The sequence below is a fragment of the Mya arenaria genome, chromosome 9, assembly GCF_026914265.1.
Source record: "Mya arenaria isolate MELC-2E11 chromosome 9, ASM2691426v1".
NCBI classification, from domain to species: Eukaryota; Metazoa; Mollusca; class Bivalvia; order Myida; family Myidae; genus Mya; species Mya arenaria.
In genome coordinates, this window is record NC_069130.1 from 19,588,639 (window position 1) to 19,615,837 (window position 27,199).

Consider the following 27,199-nt stretch of genomic DNA (forward strand, 5'->3'; position numbering starts at 1 on the left):
CTTTCAACAAATATTATTCATTCGTGCAAGTACCTGTTGTAGCAACGCAGTCCAATCACCGAATCGCAAAGCACCTCCGTCTGTCCTGCAGCATCAGCCATTGTGTCCGTGCCAGCGACGCGGCATGAAATGTCAACGATATTCTTGCAGAGGCCAAACTTGGTTTTCAGAGAAGCAACTGTTTCGAGGTCGCCTGAATCTGCGGATTCAAAGTTTGGTCTATCAACATTTAGCCACGGAGACCAGCCGCATGTAAGATGCAGGGTCGGTTGGTTCAGCGTACCATTAAACGAAATGGTAGGTGTGGGTTTAACACTTGTGGTAGAAGAGGTTTCTGAAATAGAGATTATTCAAACGATTATTTATATCTTTAATACTATGCATTTTGTAACATTAATAACGCAATACTGTAAAATATGTTCTCTTACAATATTCACATCTTTCTCTTCACCATGTTTTATAATAACGATAATGTTTTATTGCTACAAACTGAGCGGTGTAAATTAACCTTAAAATATAAAATACCAATGAAGGGTAAGCAGCATTTCACATAATATGACTTCTTATCGTCACCGATCAAACTAACGTAAACATACCTTCACACTGGCAAAAGTATCGGATTTTGTAGTCACTGCAAGGAATCGGAGCATTGTCTTGACTGTTGCAAGAAAATCCGTTAAGAAGCGTGCATGAGATAATTTCTCCAGAGCTGTAGGAAGCAATGCCGTCGGTTGTGACGCACTCAATACTCTTGATAGTGCCGCCAATACAGAAATCAGCCTTCTCTTTGTCAGTCAAACTTTCGTAGTCGCCACCGCCAATGTTAGGGTTATCTCTGTTAATCCATGAGCTCCAATGACTCTGTGTACAGCGATTAACGGTTGGTATAACAGTACGGCCAATGGATGGATGGCCAGAAACGCCAGGTATTGTTGAAGTACCAGCGTAAGATCCCTTCCTGGTTACAGTGGGTACTCCGCCTGATGCACTCGGTGGCAGGGCCGTTGGCTCACCGGAAACTCCCGTTGGGTGCATTGTTGGAGTACCAGTGTAAGATTCCTTAGGGGTAATAGTGGGTACTCCGCCTGATAAATTCGGTGGAAGGGCCGTTGGCTCACCGGAAACTCCCGTTGGGTGCATTGTTGGGGTATCAGTGTAAAAACGCTTAGGGGTTTCAGTGGGTACTCCGCCTGTGGCATTTGGTGGACGGGCCGTTGGCTTACCTGTTACACCTGGTGGTTGCGATGTCGGGGTTCCTGTATAGGATCCCGATGGACTTACAGTTGGGACACCGTCGGTGGCACTCGGCGGATGGACTGTAGGTGTACTAGCAGCACTTGCAGTTGGCGTTTGACATATTTGTTCTGTGCATTCATATCGCATTCTATAGTCCATGCATGCTATCGGAAAGTTCTCTACCCCGTCACATACAAGACCGTTTTCCATAGTACAAGTCACAAAGTCTGGAGTTTTATCGAAATTGGTACCGTCAAAGGTTTGGCATTCAACACCACTGATTGTTCCTCTAGCGCAAAATCGTTGGAGCTCCATGGTTGTCATGTATTCGTGATCACCAGTCCCATTGATTCCAGGTGTACTTCTGTCAATCCACATAGACCAACGATTTTTTGTCTCACAGATCAACGACGGTGACTGTGTTGGTGTTTTGTTTCCAGACGTGTTTGGGTGGGCTGTAGACGAGGAAAACTTAGGCGGTTTGAAAGTGGATACCGTTCCTGTATGCATTGTCCCTTTATGTGTATACGTTGTCAGTTTCCCGCCTTGTCCTGGAGATGTGGTTGTGCGAGAGAACCGTGGAGGAGTGAGTGTGGACTGGCTCTGTGTAGTTGGTGGCAGGGTAGGTTCTTTATTTGTACATGTAATACATTAAATAGGGCGTTATGTGATAAACATTCTACAGAAGTTGAATTACATTATCATTTGAGTTCTAATAATTTAATTTTAAATTAATCAGTTATTATTATATAGTATCGGATGGCAAACATGTGTGCACATCTTATTGATATCATTTAAGCGACATTTCGTTCACATGCACTGTAAGTCTGTGAGTAAACGTGTACCTGTACATGTTGTCTCCTCACACTGGTACCGAATCATGTAGTCTGCACACATTCCCATATTCATATTGTTGTCACAAAAGAGTCCAGTAATGGGGTTACAGTCCACTATGTCCAAACTCAGGTAATACGGTACACTATCGATTGAAGCACATTCCACTGTCGCAATCGTGCCACCTGGACAGAACTTCTGTTTTTCTTCACCAGTCATAGCCTATTAAAAAGAAATAGAAGCAATTTGACTAATTGATGATTAATAAAACAGCACATTGAGCATATTTATTTCATTTTCAGACACAAGGAGTAACCAATCACACAATATTCCAATATAATTAGTTGAGCTTTTTGTATATCTAAATTGTAATTGATGGCTTCAAAATCATTTAAAACAGTCATTCGAATAACGACAAACATAACAATATTAATATAACAATCCTGTGTAAACTTAACCTCCTTATCCCCTTCTCCTGTGGTCGGTTTATCCCGATTCAACCAACTGCTCCAGCGTGTTGTTGCGGCACAGACGGTGGTGGGGACCGCAGTGGGTGTGGCCGTGCTTCCACCGGGTGGTGTCAACGTCGGTGTGTTCTGACCGGGTACCTTTGGACTGAAAGTTCGGGTTCCGGTATCATCGGTGGTTTGGCTTGTTGTAGTTGGTTCTGAAATGTTGATCGAATTCGTCACTGCCACAAATTTGATAAACTATAAAACGTTATTGTTTACATAACGTATTCTTTATTTCGATCTGCTATACGTTGAATAAAGGATTTAAATTTATCAACACGTTGCAAATATTTATTATATATTTTAACTTGAACTACTAACAAAATCTACATTTATTCTTGTTTATTTAACCGTGTGTGATGAGTTCAGTACTTACCACCACAAATCTGCTCTTGACATTGATATCTGATCATGTAGTCTTGACAACCAATAGGGAAGTTATCCTTGGCTACGCACGTGGCACCATTGGTTATGTCACACTTAAAACCAAAATCTCCCGCACTGTAGCTTGGTATGTTATTGATTGTTTTACACTCAACAGCAATAATCTTTCCTAAGCCACAGAATGTTATTTTTTCAGCAGCTGTCATGCTCTCGATTTCATCTTTAGTCGCATCCGGTGTATGGCGGTTGACCCAAGATGACCATTTAGTGACAATAGCACAAGTAGTTGGTGTGAGTGTTGGAGTCCCTCCTGAATGTCCTGTTGGAGAAACAGTTGGAATTCCTGTACCAGAATAGCCTGTCGGAGAGAGAGTTGGAGAGCCAGTTCCGGTGTAGCCAGGGGGAATTATTGTCGGAGAGCCAAATCCGGTGTAGTCAGGAATAGTGATTGTCGGAGGGCCTGTACCTGTATAACCTGATGGTGTTAAGGTTGGAGTGCCGTTGTTCTTACTGCCAGGTTTCAGTGTCGGAGTGCCAGTGCCTGTATAACCAGGTGGTCTTACTGTCCGCGTGCCAGTTTCGGTGTAGTCTGTTGGAGTTAATATCGACGTGCCAGTTCTTGTGTAGCCTGTAGGAGTTATTGTCTGAGTGATAAATCCAGTGGATCCCGTTGGAGTTATTGTCGGAGTACCAGTTCCGTTGTAGCCGGTTGGGGTGATTGTCGGAGAGCCAGTTCCGATGTAGCCAGGAGGAGTGATTGTCGGTGAACCTGTATCCGTATTACCTGGTGGTGTTAAGGTTGGAGTGCCGTTGTCGTTACCGCCAGGTTTCTGTGTCGGAGTGCCTGTATAACCAGGTGGTCTTACTGTAGGAGTGCCAGTTCCGGTGTCGCCCGTTGGAGTAATTGTCGGAGTGCCAGTTCCTGTGTAGCCTGGAGGAGTTATTGTCGGAGTGCCAGTTCCAGTGTAGCCTGTGGGGGCTATTGTCGGAGTGCCAGTTCCGGTGTAGCCTGGAGGAGTTATAGTCGGAGTGCCATTTCGGGTGTAGCCAGGAGAAGTTATTGTCGGAGTGCCATTTCCTGTGTAGCCCGTTGGAGTTATTGTCGGAGTGCCAGTTGTAAAGCCTGCTTGGTTTTGGTGGAGTGTTGGTCTCGTTGCAGGAGATAAAGTACCTGCCTGTTTGAACATTGTGCATGTAATTGCGTAACACCAGAAAGATCGCACTCTTAGATTAATTCTAATTATCTACAGCGATGACATGATAAAACACGTATGCCAAATAAATAGCGTAATACTTTTAAAACATAGCTTTAAAATTTATATTAAATCAAATATATTTGATCCTATAAAACAAATAGTATAACCTCCGTTCAAAAAAGTGTTATTATCTGATATAGGCAATACAGGACAATGTGAAGTTGCAAACCGGACATGCATTTTGTGTGAGTTTAGCTAAGCTACAAAGTTCCATGTTACACCCATGCCAGATGAGTGACTTGTAACATCGCGTTGCTCTTTTTTCTTTTACTCTTTAGTTCATTATGCTAAATACATTATGTCATCGGGATAAAGCCCAATTAAGTTTATTACCCGTACAAGACTTTGAAATAAACAACGTTGCACGCGCTTTCCCAAGAAAGGTACAAACATGCGTCTTTTACAAAAAAAATGTTTTCAAAAATGTATAATCTAGGGTATGCAAGTAAAAGCAATCATGTATTTCCGGTCCTGAAAGAAAAAATCCAACCCTCGGGCACGATGCGGATGGGTTTTTCCGTACTTGAAACCCAAGACATATGCTATTAAAGGCGATGGGTACGTACGCGCACAGTCGCAGTAGTATCGGACCTGGAAGTCATCACATGGAACAGGATAGTTGTCGCTATTCTTGCAGGTAAGTCCGCTAAGAATCTCACAGGTAGAGCCCACGGTCCCAGCACTGTGGAAGCTCACTCCATATATTGTTTGACATTCAAATCGAGTGATTTTGCCATCGAAGCAAAGTTCTTGTTGTTTCTGTAGGCTCATGAACTCGTGCTCGACGTAGCTCATTTCGTTTGTTGGTGTCATGTTGTTAATCCAAGGTAGCCAGCGTGGGTTGCACGTCTTAGGAGCCGGTGTTGTAACAGCTGGTGTAGATGCACATTCGTCACAGAAGACTCGGATTTCATAATCGAGACAACTGCTGTCGGATTGGTTCTTGGCGTAGCAAAGAAGGCCCTTCAAGTCATTGTTGCAAATCACACCATTCTCGCCAGTCTGATCGTACGGGATGTGCGTACCTAAAACATATCGCAACATCATTTTTGAATGCAATATGTGGACTGGGACAACATATCTCTAATATAATACGAGTATTAGGTTAACGTTTAAACAATGGATTTGATGGTTAATTTGGCGTTACATGGAATAATGTTTCGGGAATATATATACGAACAGACAAGAAGATAAATTGCCCATAAACAAACTCATGAACTATTATTTGTTTTTGATTTGTGCTGGCAATAGGGTAAGCGTGGTTTATGGGTAAAAAAAATGCCTCGAACACAACCATATATCAATACTGACGCATTAAAGGCATGCCTTTAAATGCAATGGAAACAATACAATTTGGAGGACAAGGCATGTTGCCAAACATTTAATGAGTCCATGTTAAGAGGCAAAAGATAAAGGTCGAACACATAAGAGGGTTTTCCATTGAAACGTTAAGCACTGTTATTATACGAACGATCTCACTTATCTTGATACAATATATCAGTAAAGCCTAACCTGTGGTCCTACACTCGGTCTGTTGGACGTACTGGTAGTCGCAGAAAGTAATAAGCTGTTTCAACTGCCAGGCTGACTCGTATTCCCCCTCCTTGTCTGGCTTGCCGGCGCTCACCCAAGGTGTCCAGTATGCACAGGCGGTTGGGCTAACAATGGAGGCTGGCCTTGTGCCGGTGGCGGTACCGGTACCAGGTGTGCGTGTACCGGTTACTGAAAAGGTTTAATGTTCTTACAAAAGCCAGTATAGCACCATGTCTTACTAGACACGACATTAAGGTGGGCGTTGGTTTGTATGAATTGATTCCCACAGTGTCAGCCGAAGATAGTGAATGCATAAATTATCGTAAAAATCGCTATTTACAAAGACACGTTGTAAGCCATTCATAAATAGTTATAATTATTTTGATATCAAATCCAAAAGTGATTGTAAATGAGTGAACTAGATTTTTAACCTTTTCAGTAATCTTCGTTGCTTTAATAATGTTCTTCCTTTATTCCAAATACTTTCTTTAACTTAAAGCAACTGTGCACCAGATGACCAATTGGCAAGAAAAAAGACAATTGTCTAAAACTGACATAAACTTGGTATTTATGTGTACAATGCATTGAAACTTACTAACTGAAGTATCACATAGTTTACATTTTTTTTTAAGTTTAGCAGTTATTTCGTATTTTTCCATTAAAAAAGTTTACTGGGTATGTCTACCTAGTAAAGTTCATTCCTTATGCGTGATTGGCTAGTCGATGTTATCACGTGATATTACCAAGTTAGGTAAATAGCTTAAATATACCACTCGTTCAAAGTAATCCTACGTAGCTCAGTGGATACAGCGCTCGACTGCAATGTTGGCGACACGGTTCGAACCCGGTCTCCGACACATTTTTTTTTTACATTTTGGTACCTTTTTTTACAATTATGATATCAAAGCGTAACACATTATATTAAAGAATTGTCCTGAGATTCATTACAGAAAAAAAAACGTTTTTGGTGCCAATCTGGTGTACAGTCCCTTTAAAACAAACATAAAATCCGTATTAAGTGCGTACCAGACATGGGTGTAGTCGGTGTGGTAGGAACTGTGGTGGTCGTAAGCCGTGACCGCGACGGAGACATGCAGCCAAGTACCTCGAATCTTACTGAAATGGCATTGTGCCATTCGACTGGGTGGATTCTGTGTATTTACAAGGAAGGTTGACAGTTTTCAGTTTCATAATGCATTCCTCGGGGTGAAAAAGCCTTCCAGATACATATTTTTAAGTTGTTTGTGGGTTTTGCAACTCTTTTCCAACCCCTTACAGATTAAATTATATTTGAATTCAACTGTTTTCAACATTTAAGATACATAGGGATTGTATTGTTTTTAGTACAAATTCTTAAATATTTTATAATTGTAAAATGTCCGTAGAAAGTATTGTATAATTGTAACGTAAAAAATGGAAACGGGAAAAACAAACCGTATTAAACATTGTAGTTTCTGATTCCGCATCTACAGTAGTCTAGTGCGCATGCGCAAATCACTTCGTCAATTAAACGTTCGCTATGGTATTTTAATACTTTAAAGGTAAAAAAAAGAAATTCTTCTCGACTCGGTTGGTCTGTGGGATTGTATAACTCATTGTTGCTTGCGTAAAGATACATCGCACTCAACCTTCGATCTCATGCATTATGGACAATAAGCATGGAACTCGAACATATACAACCCCCACACATCATTTGACTAACAATAATATTCCTTATCCATCATCAATTTATCATGCATCTGCAACATTACATTCTGTAAAATATGCAATACGGCCGAGTTCAACTCTGATGTCGTCGCGGTATAAAAACGTATCATTTCAAGATATTGAATGGCTTCAATAAACGAAGTAGTGCGTCATGAAAGTGCTTTCATTATGTAATAATATATCTATGTGATTTAAATTAAGTCATATTCATAAAAGAACGGCGCTTTTTATATACTAGTAGAAAATAGATCAGCTGTAGCCAAGGCTTACCTGATCCAACGAGCGGCCACCAGGTTGAACAAGTTTGCAACAGGCGTGCCGGAGTCTTTATTTCCGGTGAACACCATTGGCGAGCTATCCATGTAGGACTTGGGCAGGGCGCTATAGTGTTTCCCATCCGTGCTGTAGTAGATCTCGTACTTCGTAACCCATTGGTCTTTGTCCGAGCGTCCTTCAGTCTTAATTCCGCCAACGTAGTATGGTGCCAGAAAATCCACTTGGATGTACTGCTTAATGTTATTTTCTCTGAAATAAACATTATTGATGTGATAAACATTAGCTTTATAACAACTCAATGCATTCCTTAAAACACGTCTGCGTTCTCGCAATGCAATGTATGCAACATTGGCAAAGCATAGTTGCCATGGAGAAGATGATTTTAGTTTCAGTCTACACCTGTAACAAAACATCAAGTAAGTGTGAATTTTATTTAAACATTCGGTTATTTTATCTGACTTACCCTGCTACCCAGCCGCCATAGAAACTACCATCCTTCTGAGCATCAAATCGCGATCTCTCGGCGCCACTGAACATATCATTGGATGATGAGGCACTCAACTGCTGATCCTTGACAATCAGAGTGTTTGCAACCCCCATTGGTACCGTACATACTGTAATAATTGAACAAATCAGGTATCACTATCATATGTATGATATAAGCCATTATAGTAATGGGTTTAGAAGGCAGATGCACAATTGTATAAAACTTTAATAAGTTGTCCACAGGCTTCTTTTGGCTAGCTGACTAATTTCAAGGACTTGCTTTGTAAGTAGTTGATAGTGGACACGGATTGACCGAACAATAAACGTTGAGGATAACTTTGACTTTGTACATACGTGAAGGTGGGAACATTCCCGAGATGGTGCTGATGTGCTCGTACACGTTTGTAATTCGGACGCCTGTTACAGTAATCGGTGGCGTGACAGAGGGACTTGGAGTCGTTACTGTTGGTGTCTGTGGACTGTCTGGGTTGCAACCGATGATGTTGAACCGAATAGCTGCTGCGTTTCCATGCCATTCCTTTGGGTGAATACGGATGTACTGCGCTGTGACGTTCCTGTTGAAAAGCTGCCTAACCAGTGAGTTGCTGTCGTTGTTACCACTAAACACAACGGGTTTGGGGTCGCCAAGAAGGAGGGTGTATGGATAGAAGGTTTTGCCATCCATGCTGAAATCTACCGTGTATTTGGTGACCCATCTTTGCCCGCCGTTTTCTCCCTGTGTCAATATACCGCTCAACAGTTTTGGCTTTTCAAAGTTGACTTGGATCCATGGAGATGAGTCGTTTAGACTGAAATAAGGTAGCAAATTCATGTTAATATACCATGAACATAGTATGAATCGGATTTATTTCGCTTTTATAATTGCGACTTTTCTGGTCTGTAAAATGTTGTTACACATTAAGTTAAGAAAGACAGCCTTACCGGCAAATACACACTTCTGTCTAGTGTCACAATAGTTCATACCTGTTTTATTTATAAATTTTGAATATCATTTGATTGATTAATGTCATTATCAATACGTGTGTTTGTATAAGCAGATTATCCTACCTAGGAATCCAGCTTGAGTTACTGTGTATTCTGCCTTGTGTGGCCCCAGTGAGCTCATTCATTTTTGAAGACGATGTGATTTGACGATCAAACACGGTTCGGGTGTACTCAAGACCCATTGGCGTCAGACAAACTGAAATGAGCAATATAGTATGTAAGACACCCTAAAATGATACTTAAATTATTTGGAGCACGTCTATGTTTCAAATTTAATTGAACTCCCAATATACAAACTTCTGAAAAAGGGTGTGACGGACGAACTCTCGCTTTGGAAAGCAAAACAAAACGAGTCAGAAACACTAAATATTTACTGAAAATGTATCCGACACTTTAAAAAGAGCTTATAAAAAGTAGATTCAATTATCCATTTGCAGGATATAAGGATCTATTGTTTAGAATTAAAGAGGCACTCTTGTTTAAAAAACAACGGCGATGTTTGAGTGCAAAGCATTGTGATTTATTTCAGTTCGATGTACCATTCGCTTGTACCATTTCCTTGTTAAATGCTGATTTATTATTGTTTTTATATATCGAAGAAAAATAATTCAAATGTCAAAACAGCAATGACCACTGTGATCCTACCTGTTGGGGGAGCCACGTAGGTCGGAGTTGTAATTGGCACAGTTTGTCCAAATCCTAGTGTGGTTGGGGTACCAGTCTGTGAAGGTGGAGTAATGGTCGGGGTGTTCTTTGAGCCCGCTGGTGGGGACACAGTCGGTGTAAGTGTGCTGACACCGCTTGGAGACACTGTTGTTGTCATGTTAACAGCCTCTGATGGGTTACATCCTAGGATCTCAAACATCAGGGTAGCAGCTGTGTGGAAACTGATTGGGTAGATCCGGATAAATCTACCATAGATGTTCCTGTTAAACAAATTGGTAACCTCTCCAGTGTTATCCTTGTTGCCTTTGAAAGTCGTAGGTATTTTAGCATTCACGATGTCGGAGTATGGTGTCCAAGTATTGCCATCTAAGCTGGTGTAAACTTGGTAGGATGTTACCCATTCGGACTTGTACGGGCTGCCTTGAATGAGCACGCCCGATAGGGTTTTTGGCTCCAAGAAGTCTACTTGGACGTACGGGTGGAGGTCCGTTGGCCTGCAAAATCAGTTCATATTCAATGAAGTCAATTAGTTTAATATATTGTAAATAATGAAAGGCATAGATGGTGGATGTGTCGTTAAAAAATGCCCGAATCGTTATGTGGATACCAATATATAAATAAGATTCCGTAATCATTAAAACCATATTCTGTATAACAAGCGATACTATTGACGTATTGTTATATATATTGGGTTTATATCATAATGGAATATATAGCGCATACACAGGTGTCCAGGGCAACTTGATTCCTGAAGACCCAAAAGATATCGGCTCGATATCGAGGCTGGAGGAAGCTGAGATCTGATTGGCTCTGATAATGTACCGGTTACCAATACCCATGGGGATTGTACACACTAAGGTAAATACAAGTCAATTTTATAACCACATAAAATGTATCGTTATGTCACAGCTTTATTATTAAAAATGAAACTTCTTGTATGAGATTTACCTACATGGTTATGAACATTACTATAAGAACTGGCTATACGAGCATTAGATATTGTTTGCAAATACATTAATGGTGTCTAATATCATGCATTTGTTTCATATGTAGTGTGATATACAAATTGGATGACATATCTTAGTAATTTCAGCACGTCGTGTCGACAACTTATGGTTAATATCAAATTGTTACCTCAGGGAACCTGTGTTGGTGGTACCATGGATTTGTAGTAAAGACGTTACCTGGGAGAGTCTATGTTGATGTCACGATGGATTTGAAATAAATACGTTACCTGGGAGAATCTGTGTTGGAGGTACGATAATAGGTGTTGTAATGTTGGGGAGGGCGAATGACAGAGTAGGTGGTACCACTGTCTGGGTTGTCATCGGCGGTGCCGTAGTCGATATGCTGAACGGAAATAAAATAATACATATAATACTTATGCTATTGAGTATTCTATACGTGACATTCTGTGAAGTAGGTTATAATGAGTGGACGATTGTTGATGGGCGTTTGACGGAGACAATAAACAATTCCATAACAACAAAAAATAGTATTTAAATATAAATTTCGTTTTTTATCAACGTTTTATTGTACTATCGACGACATATTTATTCTTACAAGTGTACTAATAGTGGTTTTGATCAGGTGTTTTTTTCAATTACTCGAGGTTTTGCTAATACCTAGCAATTATATTGTTCAACTACCACGATAGAAGTCACACATCGAACGGGTGGGTGTACGTTAATTAAACCAGAACAACGGCACATTCATACAAAAGCGTCGGACCTACTGAGGGTATAATTCTTGTTAGGCTGTATGTTATTGTGCACACACATGTAGTCCTGATAAGAGCTTATCTAGTTCTTTGACATACAACAGTGTATAGCAGTGTCTCACAGGACTCCCGTTTCGGCCAGGGACCCAACCTTTTCCAATTGGGTTGACAGTTAAGTATGCTTACACTAGATCACGGATCTGATTCGTAGAATACCATTTTTTTACAATCCAACAAGCTTTAAGACGTATTCGTACCATCCAACCGGTTTAAAGACTTCTTGCTACCATATGATCAGCTTAAAGACTTACTTGCAGAAGCCAATCAGCTATAAAACATAGTTTAAGACGCCAATCAGCTTAACAACTAACTTAAAGCAGCCAATCAGCTATAAGACATTGTTAAAGACGCCAATCAGCAATAGACTTACTTAAAACAGCCAATCAGGTTGAACCTCAGACCGATACCCGCCCAGCCTCCTTCAATAGGCGTGACTCTGACATATCGTCCCACAATGTTTCGGTTAAACATCATCTTGACGATGGAGTTACGATCGTTGTTGGCATTGAATAACATAGGAAGCCCACCATTTTTCTCCGAGTATGCGGTGAAGGTATAGCCATCCTGTAAACATGATAACGGTTATGTTTATACGCCTATTACCTATTGAACAAATAAACGTTACCCTGGTCCACTGTCAATTTATAACACTTGTTTTCAATAATACGCAAAGCTCTGTATAAATGTATAACCAAAACAGATGTTTTGTGTTTTGTTGCGTTTTTCCATGGACAATAGCTCATATTGTCATAATTTAGCAATGTTTGTTATATTTAAGTAAGATTGAACTTAGAATAGACCAACCATCTACTTACATTAGAGAAGGAGACAACGTATTGTACACTCCACATGTCCTTGTCTGGGATGCCCTGTGTGAGGATACCGGAAACATAGCGGGGCTCCAATAGATCTACTTGTAGCCACTGCTTACCGGAAGTCGAACTATAACAGAGTGCAGGGTAAGCGGCATTAATAATACATACTTATAATATAATATATATAATCAAAAATTGGTAAAAACCGTTCGATAATAAACAATCATATAAAACATTTGCCTGACGGGTTTCGATCAAAATCTCAAAATCGACCTGTATAAACACAAACACATACCAGGTATGTTTTGTTGAAATTTAAACTAATGTGCATATTTTCAACATTATATTCCAGATTTAATGCAGAGTGCAACCCTTCAATGTACGTACACGGGGGCCCATCCAGTGAACTCGTTATATAACCTGCCAGCAGCCGCACCGTGCATCGAGTCAAGGTTAGAGCTAGAGGTAAGCTGACCGTCTTTTACGAGCATTGGGTTGTCGATACCCATGGGCTCCAAGCACACTGCAATTGGTGGGGAAAGTACTTTTTAACACTAATCTGTTTGTTTCAAGATGCATGTTACTGCTTTAATTATCAGTGCATTTGATGGTCTTTGACCGAAATACCACGTACAAAAAAGCCACAATATCGGTTTCAATTATAATTATTACAGTAATACTAAATTAAATAATGCTAAATCATAGCTGAAATATATACACGAGGCTTTAGTAAGATTATTAAACGTATACATATTAAGATCAATGTCAATATAAGTCGAATACAACGCTTACAAGGAGGGGGTGTTGGTTCAACTGAGGTTGGCGTGGTGACTGTAGGCCTGTCGGTCGTGAAATGACCCGGAGACGGCGTCTTTGACCGTCCATAACAGGACAGCACGTCGAACCGAAGGACAATCTTGTCATTCCATGTCATTGGTACGATGCGCACGTATTGGGCGTCAACTTCACGGTCGAAGAAAGACTTGACGGGCGTGTTGCGGTCAAAATTTGCAGGGAATATGGTGTAGGCTTTCTTGGAATCTCGGTCCGCGTACTTGTACCAGTGAATACCGTCAAGACTGGTCTCAATCAGGAATGATTCAACCCATTGGTCAGTGTCCTGTCGTCCTTGTGTTACCACCCCGGATATTTTCTCGGGTTGACCAAAGTCCACTTGAATGAATTGTTGGGTATCGAAGAATCTGAAGATAAAGTAGCACATGCGTTGAGCACAGAACAATGGCATTATACTTTAGATACTAACAACTGATTTGTGATTCCTTTCACAAACTTATTCATAAAAATGAATTAAAACTACCTTGGCATCCACGCTCCTCCGTTTGTCCCTGAAGGTTGCTGCATCAGACGGCCATTAGTTGTTTCGAAGGTAAAATTGAAGGAGGTTGAAGCTGAAAGTTGACTATCTGACACAATCTGCCTGTCTGTTACTCCAAGGGGTATATCACATGACCTCCGGGGCGTGACTGTGGTCTCTCCTGGGTGCGAGGTGGACTTGAGTGTTGGTGTGACTTGCTCGTGGTATGGTGGCCGAAGCGCTGGGGTACCTCCTGGTATAATTGGGGGAGCTAAGGTTGTGGTCATCATGGAGGCTGTGAAAACATACATGTGAAAAATTTAGATGATAAATTTACATATCAGAGTACAAAAGAATAGACCGCCTTACGAAAGAAATATTCATTTGCGGAATCAAAAATTGGTCGTTCATCTATTGGAAATAATTATTTCGCATTTCGTTCCCAATATGCGCTTTAATTTGAAAAAAGCTTTACTTCCTATATCAATTTTTAATACCCTATGTTAAAATACCCGATATATACCTTCACAATCGCAGTAGAACTGCACCGTGTAGTCCGCACACTTGCCACCGGCCTGGTCTGCACCCTTACAGATGAGGCCTTCGGTCATGTCACACGTGACCTTTTGACCCAACTCTTCGGCGGTCTTGTCAGAAATCAGATCGGCACACCTGGAGAAGTTGATGGCAGGTAAGTATAAACTCTGACCATAGACAAAAATTCATTTTATCTGTTTAATCACGATGCTTCTTTTATCTTATGAAACTACTACGAATATGTATTTTACGATTTAAACTTTTGCCTGCATCAAATTTTAATAGTTTCTTAATGTTTAAATCTTGAAGTGTCAGACAAGCTAAGACTTTGGCAATAAAGGAATGCATAATTACCTAATGGACACAATCATCTCGTCGTCACAAAACTTGTATTTCCTCCTCAAGTCCGTGATCGTCTCTAATTCGTCCCCGGTAATAGCAGAAGTGGTGACGCTCATGGCGGAAGTCCAACCTTGTGTGCAGTTGTATTTTCCCGTCGTCCCTGGCACATCGGTCACGCTTGGAGGAGTCATTGTTGGTACATCTGCCGGGGATAGATACATATAAGCTTCTTAAGTGAGGGTTTTTACTAACGTTATAGAGGAGTTCTGCATCCTGTCCTTTTTCCATATAATTATTCTGCCGTCATGGAGACCAGTATTTGCACCCTCTTGCCTTAATATAACTAAATGCTTAAGACATAATTTCTTCAATTTTGAATCAAACTTCTAAAATGACTTCAAACACGTACACACTACTTATTTGGCGGATGAATTTAACGTAATGTCTTTCATTTTCTTTCATTTTCTGTTAAATTCATTATGTCAGTATAATATTTTGCCCGACACAATGCGCCATTATCTGCCTCAGACTGTTTCATATAAAAAATAGAATCCATTTGTGTTATAGTTTATTTCAAATCAATGAAGAGCAAGTTGTGAATTAAACCAGAAAGGTGTAAGATGTATTATTGTTTATATTAGAACGATTCTGTAACTAATCATTACAAAATCATAACAATTACTCTGCGTTGAACGATATCACGCGGCAGCGTGGCCTTGTGTTGTTTGGGGAAACAGGAACACCAAAGAAACAACAATAAAGTTGTGAAAGTAATTTCTCTTGAAAGTGATTATACCATATAACTACCAGTGTTCTGTGATGGCGGAGTCATTGTGGGTGTACCACTGTCCATGCCTGGCGGAGGCTTCACGATGGTAGTGACTGAAGGTGTGGTCAGCTCAGTTTGGCCTGCAAACAATGTTAAGTTTTTTTTTCATTCTAACCTTACCATGCCACATTATTGATAAAGTTATAAAAACATATATGAATAAAAAATAACCGTTCTTACAAATGAATCATTGTTACAGCGGTGGAACTGTATTTAAATGGAATATGTTGACGTGCAAGTTACATATAACAAACTGCAGTATACACAGGATTACTATAATTTACTTTGTTGATTTCACTTTGATTTAAAGTTATAAAAGTACAGCGACAGTGCGTTAAAGAAAAGCAATAAGGTAATAAACATGTGCACTAATTATCGGATAAATAATCTTATCAAAAACAATTAGCATTTAAGTACTTGTTGATCATAAAAACACTCATAAAGCAAACGGTCTAGACAGTATGTTAGTAGGTAAATATTTTTACGGGAAGGCGGGTAACCATAACGGATTGCTTTTAAATCTTAAAGATTGCAATTATAACGTCAGGTTTATCGTACATGAGTAATTAAATACTTACACGAGCAGAAAAACTTAATCTTGTAGTCGACACACTTCTGTGATGGCCCGTCCTCACACATTAAGCCTTCTGGACTACACGAGACATCCTGGCCTGAGTACATATAGTTTTGACCGGTAGATGCGATCTGACACTCTGCGGCCACGACTTCCTCACAGGTATTCGGATAACCTTAAAAAAATGATGAAAGATTTTACGTTTTTGTCGGTAGTATGCATGCCCAATTATTTTTACTGCATATTCTGTAGAAAGTATAACAAGAGGGCCATGATGGCCCTAAATCGCTCACCTGAGTAAAAGAGTTTAACATAGCTTGTTTCTCAAAGAATATTGAACAAGAGCTGTCAAAGTATGTGACAAATGCCCCCCAATGTGACATTGATCTATGAACAAGTACATAAAAAGTTGATCTTGCCTTTATGTGTCAAATACATATTGCAAGTTATATTAAATTGCCTCTGAGCATAGAAAAAAAACAATCATACTAAATGACAGCCAACACTCTTTATGTCCTCATATTCAGCATTCCATTGTGAATAAACACTTAGTGTATCTTTCACCTTAAAGGTAGGGACATGGGACTTGCACACGACACGTTGTCTTGGTATGTCGAAAACATATGGCAAGTCATTTTAAAATCTGTCCATATAAGAGAAAGTCACAGCGCGGACACGACAGCCTATATTTTCCTTCAGGTTGCCATGGCAACCAGAGTTCTGCATGGAATTATTTTTTTGAACAATTGTGAAAAAGCACCAACCAAGGATCATTCCTATAAAGTTTCATCAAAATTGTCAAAGGGGTTTAGGAGAAGAAGATGATTGTAACCAATTGTTGACACTTTTCCTTTAGGTTGCCATGCCAACCAGAGTTCTACATGGAATTAAAATAATAACAATTTTGAAAAAGCACCAACCAAGGATCATTCCTATGAAGTTTCATCAAAATTGTCAAAGCGGTTTAGGAGAAGAAGATGATTATAACCAATTGTTGACATTTTTCTTTAGGTTGCCATGGCAACCGGGCCAAACAAAATTATGTGAACAAATTTAAGAGATGTCCATGCAAGGACACTTCAAACCAAATTTGCTGAAGATCTATCAAGGGGTTCATGCGAAGAAAATGTTAAGGTTTTTTTTACTAATTTTAGCTCTGGTGGCCCTTAAAAGGGGCCAAACAAAATTATTTGAAAAGACTTGACAGAGGCCCATGCTAGGATGCTTCAGACTTGAAGATCCATCAAGCAGTTAATAAGATCAAGTTGTTTAAATGTTTTTCTATTTTTTGCTCTGGTGACCCCTAAAAGGGGCCAAACAAAACCATTTGAACAAAGTTGAGAGAGGACCATGTAAGGATGCTACATATCAATTATGGAGTCATTCTGACCTTTACTTTCAGAGGAAAAGATGTTTAAGTGACAAGACAAATGTAAAAACAAATGACCCCTGAGCAAGGCCAATTTGACCCCGGGACAATAATTTGAATACCTTTGGTGTAGGTCCACTAGGTAACACTATATACCAAATATGAAAGCTCTAGGTCTTATATTTTGGAGAAGAGGATTTTTAAAGTTTTATTATATAAGACTACATAAAAACAAATAACTTTCAGGGCGGGGCCAATTTTGACCCTGTGGCAATAATATGAACAAATCTGGTAGATGTCGACTAGATGCTGTATACCAAATATCTAAGCCCTGGGCCTTACAGTTTCGGAGAAGATTTTTAAAGATTTACTATATAACACTATGTAATAAAACTAGTGACCCCTGGGGCGGGGCCATTTTTGACCCCAGGAGAATAATTTGAACAAATTTTGTAGAGGACCACTACATGATGACACATACCAATTTTTAAGGTTCTAGGCCTTGTGGTTTTTGAGAAGAAGATTTTTAAATTTTTCCCTATATAAGTCTATGTAAAATAAGTGACCCGCGGGGCGGGGCCATTTTTGACCCCAGGGGGATAGTTTTAACAATTTTGGTAGAGGACCACTAGATGATGCTATTTACCAAATATTAAGGCTCTAGGCCTTGTGGTTTTGGAGAAGAAGATTTTTAAAGTTTTTCCTTTCCGTTGCCATGGCAGCCAGAGTTCTGCATGGAATTCAATTCTTTGAACAATTTTCAAAGGGGACCACCCAATGAACATTCCTGTGAAGTTTGGATGAAATTGGCTGAGCGGTTTATGAGGAGATGTCGTTTAAAGTAAAAGTTTACGGACGGACGGACGGACGCCGGACAAATTGTGATCACAAAAGCTCACCTAGGTGAGCTAAAAGGTAGATATTATACAAAAAACATCCTTTAACAAGCAGATGTAATATCTGCTACCAATTTCGAAAATAGCTGGATTTTATATTTTCTATCATTTTTTGACTAGCGTGGTGGTGGTGATTACTGTTCGACAAAAGGACGAAACTGCCGGTTTAAGTTGGACTATGTATCTGTATTGTAACACCATCAGTATTTGACTTTGTACTACGTATCATGGAATTAATTCAACCACGCCGATACCGATAAGGCTATGCCTACCATGTCACGTGACATCTTAGTAAGGGCCCTCCGACAAGTACGAAGAAGCAGACTATAAAAATATACAGCAGTTGATTTTGGCAGTGTAAACGTTGTTACAATAGTAAGACAGTCTCTATTTAGGTGAACGAAACGTGTATTATTTTTCCTTTCGAAATTCAACAAAATCAAGAAGGATAATACAGAAAAATGTCAATACTAAATAGGTTTCGCTGTTGTTTTTCTTTTCACAATGAAGAATGACTAGTTTTATCCAATTTAATGAATTATTATTATTTATATAATAACCAAATCGTGTTTTGCAATGGATTTATATCTAAATTAAATTAAATTTTAAATGTTCTGACAAGAGTTGATTGGCACGCTGCGTCATGTTAATTATGACTTCTTTGTTTAAATTGAGCAAGAAAAAAGAAATCATACCTCGTATGCTCGTGTAAGTTTCGAAGTCTCCTTCAGATTTTGCGGGAATTCCAAAATTAATCCAGTCCGTCCAACCTTCCTTGCAAATCATGGACGGTTCCAGAGTTGAACGTGTTGAACTTTGCGCAAAGGTTGGTGAAGCGGTCACTTGACCTGGTGGTGTCAGGGTTGGTGAACCGCTGGCTTGGCCTGGTGGTGTCGGGGTTGGTGAACCGCTGGCTTGGCCTGGTGGTGTCGGGGTTGGTGAACCGCTGGCTTGGCCTGGTGGTGTCGGGGTTGGTGAACCGCTGGCTTGGCCTGGTGGTGTCGGGGTTGGTGAACCGCTGGCTTGGCCTGGTGGTGTCGGGGTTGGTGAACCGCTGGCTTGGCCTGGTGGTGTCGGGGTTGGTGAACCGCTGGCTTGGCCTGGTGGTGTCGGGGTTGGTGAACCGCTGGCTTGGCCTGGTGGTGTCAAGGTTGATGGAGTGGCTTGTCCTGGCGAAGTGTAAGTTGATGTTTCAGTAGCTTGGCCTGGTTGTGTCAGTGTTGGTGTACCGGTACCTTTGCCTGACGGAGTGAGAGTTGGTGTTTCAGTGGCTTGGCCTGGTGGTGTCAAGGTTGGCTTACCGGAACCTTTACCTAATGGAGTGAGAGTTGGTGTTCCAGTGGCTTGGCCTGGTGGTATCAGGGTTTGTTTACCGGTACCTTTGCTTGGCGGTGTTAGAGTTCGTGTTCCAGTGGCTTGGCCTGGTGGTAACAGGGTTGGTGAACCGGTGGCTTGGCCAGTTGGTATCAAAGTCGGTGTTCCTGTGGCTTGACCTGGTGGTTTGAGGGTTGGCGTACCGATAGCTTTGCCTTGCGGAGTGAGAGTTGGTGTTCCAGTGGCTTGGCCTGGTGGTGTCAGGGTTGGCGTACCGGTGGCTTGGCCCGGCGGAAGGAGAGTTGATGTTCCAATGTCTTGCCCTGGTGGCGTGAAAGAAGGTGTACCCCAGGCTCCTGGTGCTCCTGGCGTCCGGGTACGTGTGTTGGTTGCTTTGCCATGTGGTGTCAATGTTGGCGTAACGGTGCCTTGACCTGCTGGTGTTAGTGTGGGCATACCGGTGGCATGGTCTGGTGGTGTGAGAGTTGATGTTCCAATGCCTTGCCCTGGTGGCGTGAGAGAAGGTGTACCCCAGGCTCCTGGTACATCTGGCGTCAGGGTACGTGTGTTGGTTGCTTTGCCATGCGGTGCCAATGTTGGCGTAACGGTGCCTTGACCTGCTGGTGTTAGTGAGGGCGTACCGGTGGCATGGTCTGGTGGTGTGAGAGTTGATGTTCCAATGCCTTGCCCTGGTGGCGTGAGAGAAGGTGTACCCCAGGTACCTGGTGCTCCTGGCGTCAGGGTACGTGTGTTGGTTGCTTTGCCATGTGGTGTCAATGTTGGCGTAACGGTGCCTTGACCTGCTGGTGTTAGTGTGGGCGTACCGGTGGCATGGTCTGGTGGTGTGAGAGTTGATGTTCCAATGCCTTGCCCTGGTGGCGTGAGAGAAGGTGTACCCCAGGCTCCTGGTGCTCCTGGCGTCCGGGTACGTGTGTTGGTTACTTTGCCATGTGGTGTCAATGTTGGCGTAACGGTGCCTTGACCTGCTGGTGTTAGTGTGGGCGTACCGGTGGCATGGTCTGGTGGTGTGAGAGTTGATGTTCCAATGCCTTGCCCTGGTGACGTGAGAGAAGGTGTACCCCAGGCTCCTGGTACATCAGGCGTCAGGGTACGTGTGTTGGTTGCTTTGCCATTTGGTGTCAATGTTGGCGTAACGGTGCCTTGACCTGCTGGTGTTAGTGTGGGCGTACCGGTGGCATGATCTGGTGGTGTGAGAGTTGATATTCCAATGCCTTGCCCTGGTGGCGTGAAAGAAGGTGTACCCAAGGTACCTGGTGCTCCTGGCGTCAGGGTACGTGTGTTGGTTGCTTTGCCATGTGGTGTCAATGTTGGCGTAACGGTGCCTTGACCTGCTGGTGTTAGTGTGGGCATACCGGTGGCATGGTCTGGTGGTGTGAGAGTTGATGTTCCAATGCCTTGCCCTGGTGGCGTGAGAGAAGGTGTACCCCAGGCTCCTGGTACATCTGGCGTCAGGGTACGTGTGTTGGTTGCTTTGCCATGTGGTGTCAATGTTGGCGTAACGGTGCCTTGACCTGCTGGTGTTAGTGTGGGCATACCGGTGGCATGGTCTGGTGGTGTGAGAGTTGGTTTACCTGTTGCTTGGCCTGGTGGTGCCAGGGTTGGTAAAGCTATTACCTTGCCAGGTGGTGTAAGGGTTGGCGTACCAGTGTGTTGGCCTGGTGGTATCAGGGTTGGTGCATTGGTTGCTTGGCCTTGTGGTGTAAGGGTTGTTGTACCGGTGGCTAGGCCTGGTGGGGTCAGGGTTGGCATACCGGTCTCTTGGCCTGGTGGCGTCATTGTTGGTGTACCCGTGGCTTGGCCTGACAAAGGCAAGGTTGAATAACCTGTTGGTTGGCCTGGCGGTATCAATTTTGTTGAACTGCATGCATCAACACAATACAGTCTAATTTCATAATCCTTGCATTTTCCTCCAGATTGACCCTTGTCTTCGCAGACAAGACCTCGGTTGACATCACAAGATACACCTGCCTGACTGATAGTCGTGAAGTCTTGTTTCGTTTCCGTATCCCTGCATTCGATTCGCACGGGAAACTCGCAGAACTCATACTTCATCCTGACGTTATGAATCGTTTCGTAGTCGCCAGTGCTTGTTGGTGTTCTTAGGTAGCTGTTGATGAAATTAGTCCATCCGCAAGCGGGTTTGGGAGCCGATGGTGTACCGGTTACACTTGGAATTGTCGTTTGGAATTGCGGGGCTGAAACATATATAACATTGATGTGTTTTGGAGGGATTGAAACTCACTTTCTGCGATGTACACACGAGTAACATTGCCGACGGCTTTACTAGAACATATTTCTATTTAATGTTTAGTTGAACTCAATTAAAATGACTGGCCTTTAGGAAGGCTGCATAAGCTTACTGAAGGCACTTGGTGTGTGTAATATAAAAAATCACAATTTATACATTTTATAAATGCTTTGGCAATACTTAAAATTGTCTTTGTTTTCCCATCTATGTCCATAGTAGATTTAATTAGGATCGGTTGGTCAATAAATAGTTTTGATTATATGTTTCCCTAAAAGTACGAATAAAATGCAATTGATACAATCTTAGTAAATGAAAAAGTAAGCTAACAAGTAGAGCCGTTCCAAATAAATTTAGGAATTGAAAAAAAATCTGGTTTGCTGCTTATTAGATTTTGACAATTTTAATACTGTTTTTTTTTTACCACGAAAATGAATAATAGGTTTCAATTCACTTTCGATAACATGCAATTAAAAAATTTGAAATTTATTAATATTGTTCTTGATTTTAATAAATAATTAGTCTCTTTTCTTTAAAAACAGAAGCCAATTATTTTAGATATGATCTCAGAGCGGATTTTATCAGCATTTTTCAGAACAGATGTCATGACTCTTTAAATACAATAATAAGTGAGAAAAAACGGCTGGATATTTATATATGTATTTATCTTTCATTATTACAATTTATATAAAATTCGGTCATAAAATGTCCCGCAGTCTGTCGAATTAATTAATAAGTTTTAGAATGTGTGTGTTTTAGTTGTATTTCGTATAGTTTTATGACCCACTGGCCATGTGGTTCTTGATATCAAATGATCATGTCACTTATTGGCATGACGCGGGCTGTCAGTCAAACTAGCCGGCCAATACCCGACTGACCAATCAGCGTCCAAATAAGCCGTGGCTTATCAGTTGCGCGTTGCTATCTGCCATGACCTCCGACAATCTGCACTTCGGTAGTGTAATACGATTTATTTCTATATATTTATTACAAATGTGTTCTCCATAATTGAGAGAACGATTAGACAAATAAGGAAAGCCAAAATACTGGCATTTACACAGGTACATTGACTTCCTCTGCATTTCTTTTATATATCAATACATATCAATTACTGAGTATTTAAGCTGCACTCTGGCAGATTGACCGTTTTGACAGCTGTTTTTGTCTGGAATGAGCCAATTTTGCGTAAATGTTTGGAATTCAGTGATTTACAGGGATGATAAAATTCCGGAATTCCGGAATTCCGGATTTAAGGCCTCATGGATCGATTTTGAGATTAATGTAAATCCGTTGAGTTTTTTTCCAGGGAGCGATTCGAGCTCAGTTCGAACAATATGGGTACGAAAGGTGAGTTTTCCCGAAGTGTAAAGCCGGAAATTAACGAAACTTATTACGTCTTGGCAATCGAGCTATATGATGGGTTAAGATAGCATCAGGTGATTACGGAAATTACCGATGGGACTAGAAGACAGTATCCGGATGGTTGTATCCGGATATAACAGACGACGAAGATGAATAAACGGGTATTGGAAAATTGGTAAAAAAACGACCACCACCAACTTCTAAGAAAATCGATTCGACGATTTTAAGGGTATATTTGCCATTTATTTTTAAGAGAAATTCCCGAAACGTTTTTTTTTTTTTAAGTTAATAGAAAGTGATCAAACTGAGAATGAATTTTGCGCATGTAGCATTATTTCGGACATCCCGATTCGGATTGTGTAATAATAATCGATTTTTATTTTACAAATTTTATTTGGCCGATTGAAGTTTACACTGTAAACCGTTTCTTTATTATTCTAATAATGTTTGAAGCATTGTTGACCATAATGGGAGGTTCAAATGAAAATTGGTTTGGTTCAAAGTAAAAAAATAAAATATTTTGTAGTAGTAATATATATTACGTAGAGGCAGTCATTTTATATTCTATTTGAGATTTAAATTCTATTGTTGTAATTTGTATTTCCAGGTATGTTTACCTATATGGTTACAAAAGTCAGGTGCATCCAGTTGTTCCTGTCAATGACTGACAATTCAATCCAGAGGCCATGATACTTTGATTTATGGCTGAACATGCTCCCTGGCACCACAGTAGTGTGTCTTACTTAAGACTCTTGCCAAAGATACAAAAGCTCTCAGCGAATTAAAATTCAAAGGTGTACAGCATCATACAAGATGACTTATACGAAGTGGCTAGCCATTTCAATGATGAACATGTGGAGGAGTTAATGGATCTCGGTTTTGTTTCAACTAAGACAAGTCAACAAACAATGAGAAAATTGTTGCAGCTATTTTTCTGGCATAGAGAAAGAAATAGTGTTGAGACATTTGGCCTCCTTAAAAATCACAAGGGCTGATTCTGAATCAATTTTCATAGAATTTGAAAGCCTGTTTGAGAGACTTGAATTGCCATAGGACATTCTAGTTTGTTTGCTACTGGACTCCTGTAACACCATGAGGGGAAAAAATCTGGCTTGGGGACCCTAATACGTCAAAGTCCACCATGTCCACAACGGCTTCGCTGCCAAAGCATTTAAGTCCCGTTTGAATATTACATGTAATAATATATATATTAATTAAATCAAATGTGCAGAAAATGGAATAAATACTCTTATGATACATAAAAATTGAATAAATAACACTTTTACAATAAACATTTGCAAGCATGATAATTGATATGTTGTTCATTATTATAAATCAAACATCCCACAGTGTAGACTGTTCATACACAGGCATTTGATCATAGCCAGTTGAGTTTTATGGGAAGTGGACAACTGAACCAAAATGTCAGGTACATGTCTAATGCCTGTGACTTCAGGTAAAACAAGTAAATTTAACTTTGTTTAAAGACAACGGTGTTAAACTTCACTGCTAAGATTCCTGATAATTGTTCTGATTGTGGATGTCTCGTGTTGAACATAATTTTATCTACCAAACCGAAAAACGAAAGGTGTACTCCTTGAGGCAAAAAGAGTATTAGAATCCCTGAAATACGGAAAGCTTCGGGAGGCTTCGCCCCCCTTTTCCCCCCACCAGGGCTTTGTCCTGGTCCCATCGGGGGCCTTGAGCGGCCCCCTGAACCCCACGCAGACATTTTCAGGATTGGCAACTTGGCTCTGTTATCATCTCTGGATTTAAGACTGCTGAAAAATGATCAGATCACAGGTCTTCATATCAACATTTGAAAATTGATGTTTTATGGCTAAAAGTGTAACCATAATACTAACGCTTTAAGAAAACGAAATATTTCGGCAGTTCTCCAAACAGTTGAGATCTGTTATATTGTGAGTTACATTTTATGACTGAAATGAAGGCATTGATGCCAAATTCAACTGATGAGACAATTTATTTTTAAATGACAATCTTTGAGAATGCATCTTTAAAGGTCATCTCTATTTCAACACAGATGACGCCTTATCTTTCCATCCATCCATCCATCCATCCATCCATCCATCCATCCATCCATCCCATCCATCCATCCATCCATCCATCCATCCATCCATCTATCTATCTATCTATCTATCTATCTATCTATCTATCTATCTATCTATCTATCTATCTATCTATCTATCTATCCATCCATCCATCCATCCATCCATCCATCCATTTATTTATTTAAATTAATTAATATTTTTTAGAATTTGTGTAGTTTAGTCGTGTTTCGTAGTTTTATGACCCACTGGCCATATAGTTTATGATAACAAATGATCCCCGCGCGACAAGCACTAATTGGAAAGGCCATAACAGTACCCGAGAAAAATACAATGCTGACACTTCTTAAGAGTCTATAAATATATGAGGCGCCGCCTTTTAATATAAAGAAACAACATATTTTAGTTATGCACCCCATTTTTTCGGTCACCAATAAATTGAAACAGGCGTCTGTGGACTTATCTGAAAAATGTATTAGTTACTTAAAGTGATATAGTCTTATATGTGTGTATAAAGTCCTAACATTTAGGAGTGAACTCCTCCCCTCATAACGAATATGCCCCATGGGTATATTTATCATATACGGGGAAACTAAACATTCCCGAACACTAAGTGTGAACAGGAAACATAACATGTCCTGGTTCCATTTTGTACGGGTAATGTTAATTGTATATTTCCGTACAGCCATAATATACGGGATCTGTACACGCCAGTATATTTATCATGTACGGGAAACTAAACATTCCAGAGCCCTAGCCGTGAATTAATCCACACAGCACTGTCGAATTCAATTATTTTGTATCATATAGATGTCATTTTAATTTCTTCAAAGGCTGTTAAAACACATAAAGACGTTCATAAAACGCGACTCCTGTTACTCTGCGAAACTCGGAAAACGAATAAGTCATTGGTATATGTAATAAAAAGTTTGATCATATCATATATGCTGTCAAATAAAACACCGCATTGTTCGAAATGTCAGTCTTATTATTTTTTATCATAAAGATGTCGCTTTAATTTCACCAAAGGCTGTTAACATAGCAATTCAAAGCTATGTTTTAACATGGATGTATGGGAAAAAGTACATTTCCGTATATTCATTGTGTACTGGAATTGTTACTTCCTCGTACACGCTAAGTGTACGGGGAACAGGTCTATTTCAGTACATCCATAATATACGGGAATGGTATAATCTTGTATTCTCAAAGTGTACGGAAGTGTATAAATTCACGTATTTTCTACATGTACGGTGCCGTACATCCATCAATATAGTATGAGTACTTGTCGTTAGTCAATCCACTCAGCATTGTCGAACTTATACAAAGAGTAAAAAAATCGGTCCTTTTAATCTTGTTAGAGCCAACGAGGATATCAACCTATGCGATATCGAGCCAACGAGTTTTGACTGTAATTGTTATCATTAAGACCTCTTTTTAAGTTCATCAAAAGCTTTCAAAACCCATTTAAGCATTAAATTTTCTACAAAGATGATTTTTACAAATACCTTCCTGTTTTTCTACGTAACAGTGTTTTTTTAAGTCAATGGTATCAATGTTGTTCATATCATATATGCTATCCAATTAAACACCAAAAGACCAAACTTGATTAAACAATTCATGTTTTTATTATAACATTGGTGTACGGCTTCGTACACGCTCGAACATCGAATCCCGTATACTTAAGATGTACGAGTTTAATGAATATATGGGTCCTAACACACTCGTATATTCAACATCCCGTACACTTACCGTACACGTTGGATGTACGGGTTTCAGTGCATTCCCGTATATTAAACCATTTTCCGCAGTGGTTGTTCAAAATATATAAATAATCAC

General features: G+C 40.4%; 1 protein-coding gene across 1 annotated transcript in view; it reads right to left on the reverse strand.

The window, feature by feature from the left end:
• The window catches only part of LOC128245828 (mucin-2-like), a 74,930-nt gene that overhangs the window by 18,819 nt on the left and 28,912 nt on the right, over window positions 1-27,199 (reverse strand). Inside the window, 25 exon segments of the mRNA XM_052964052.1 lie at window positions 34-334; window positions 597-1,865; window positions 2,082-2,292; window positions 2,529-2,721; window positions 2,955-4,137; window positions 4,789-5,247; window positions 5,735-5,944; window positions 6,782-6,906; window positions 7,733-7,987; window positions 8,202-8,352; window positions 8,579-9,033; window positions 9,293-9,425; window positions 9,875-10,389; window positions 10,619-10,748; window positions 11,130-11,245; window positions 12,046-12,239; window positions 12,491-12,617; window positions 12,878-13,013; window positions 13,283-13,692; window positions 13,809-14,100; window positions 14,329-14,477; window positions 14,697-14,886; window positions 15,492-15,593; window positions 16,092-16,262; window positions 19,048-21,882. Coding sequence (XP_052820012.1) covers window positions 34-334; window positions 597-1,865; window positions 2,082-2,292; window positions 2,529-2,721; window positions 2,955-4,137; window positions 4,789-5,247; window positions 5,735-5,944; window positions 6,782-6,906; window positions 7,733-7,987; window positions 8,202-8,352; window positions 8,579-9,033; window positions 9,293-9,425; window positions 9,875-10,389; window positions 10,619-10,748; window positions 11,130-11,245; window positions 12,046-12,239; window positions 12,491-12,617; window positions 12,878-13,013; window positions 13,283-13,692; window positions 13,809-14,100; window positions 14,329-14,477; window positions 14,697-14,886; window positions 15,492-15,593; window positions 16,092-16,262; window positions 19,048-21,882 — 10,312 coding nt within the window.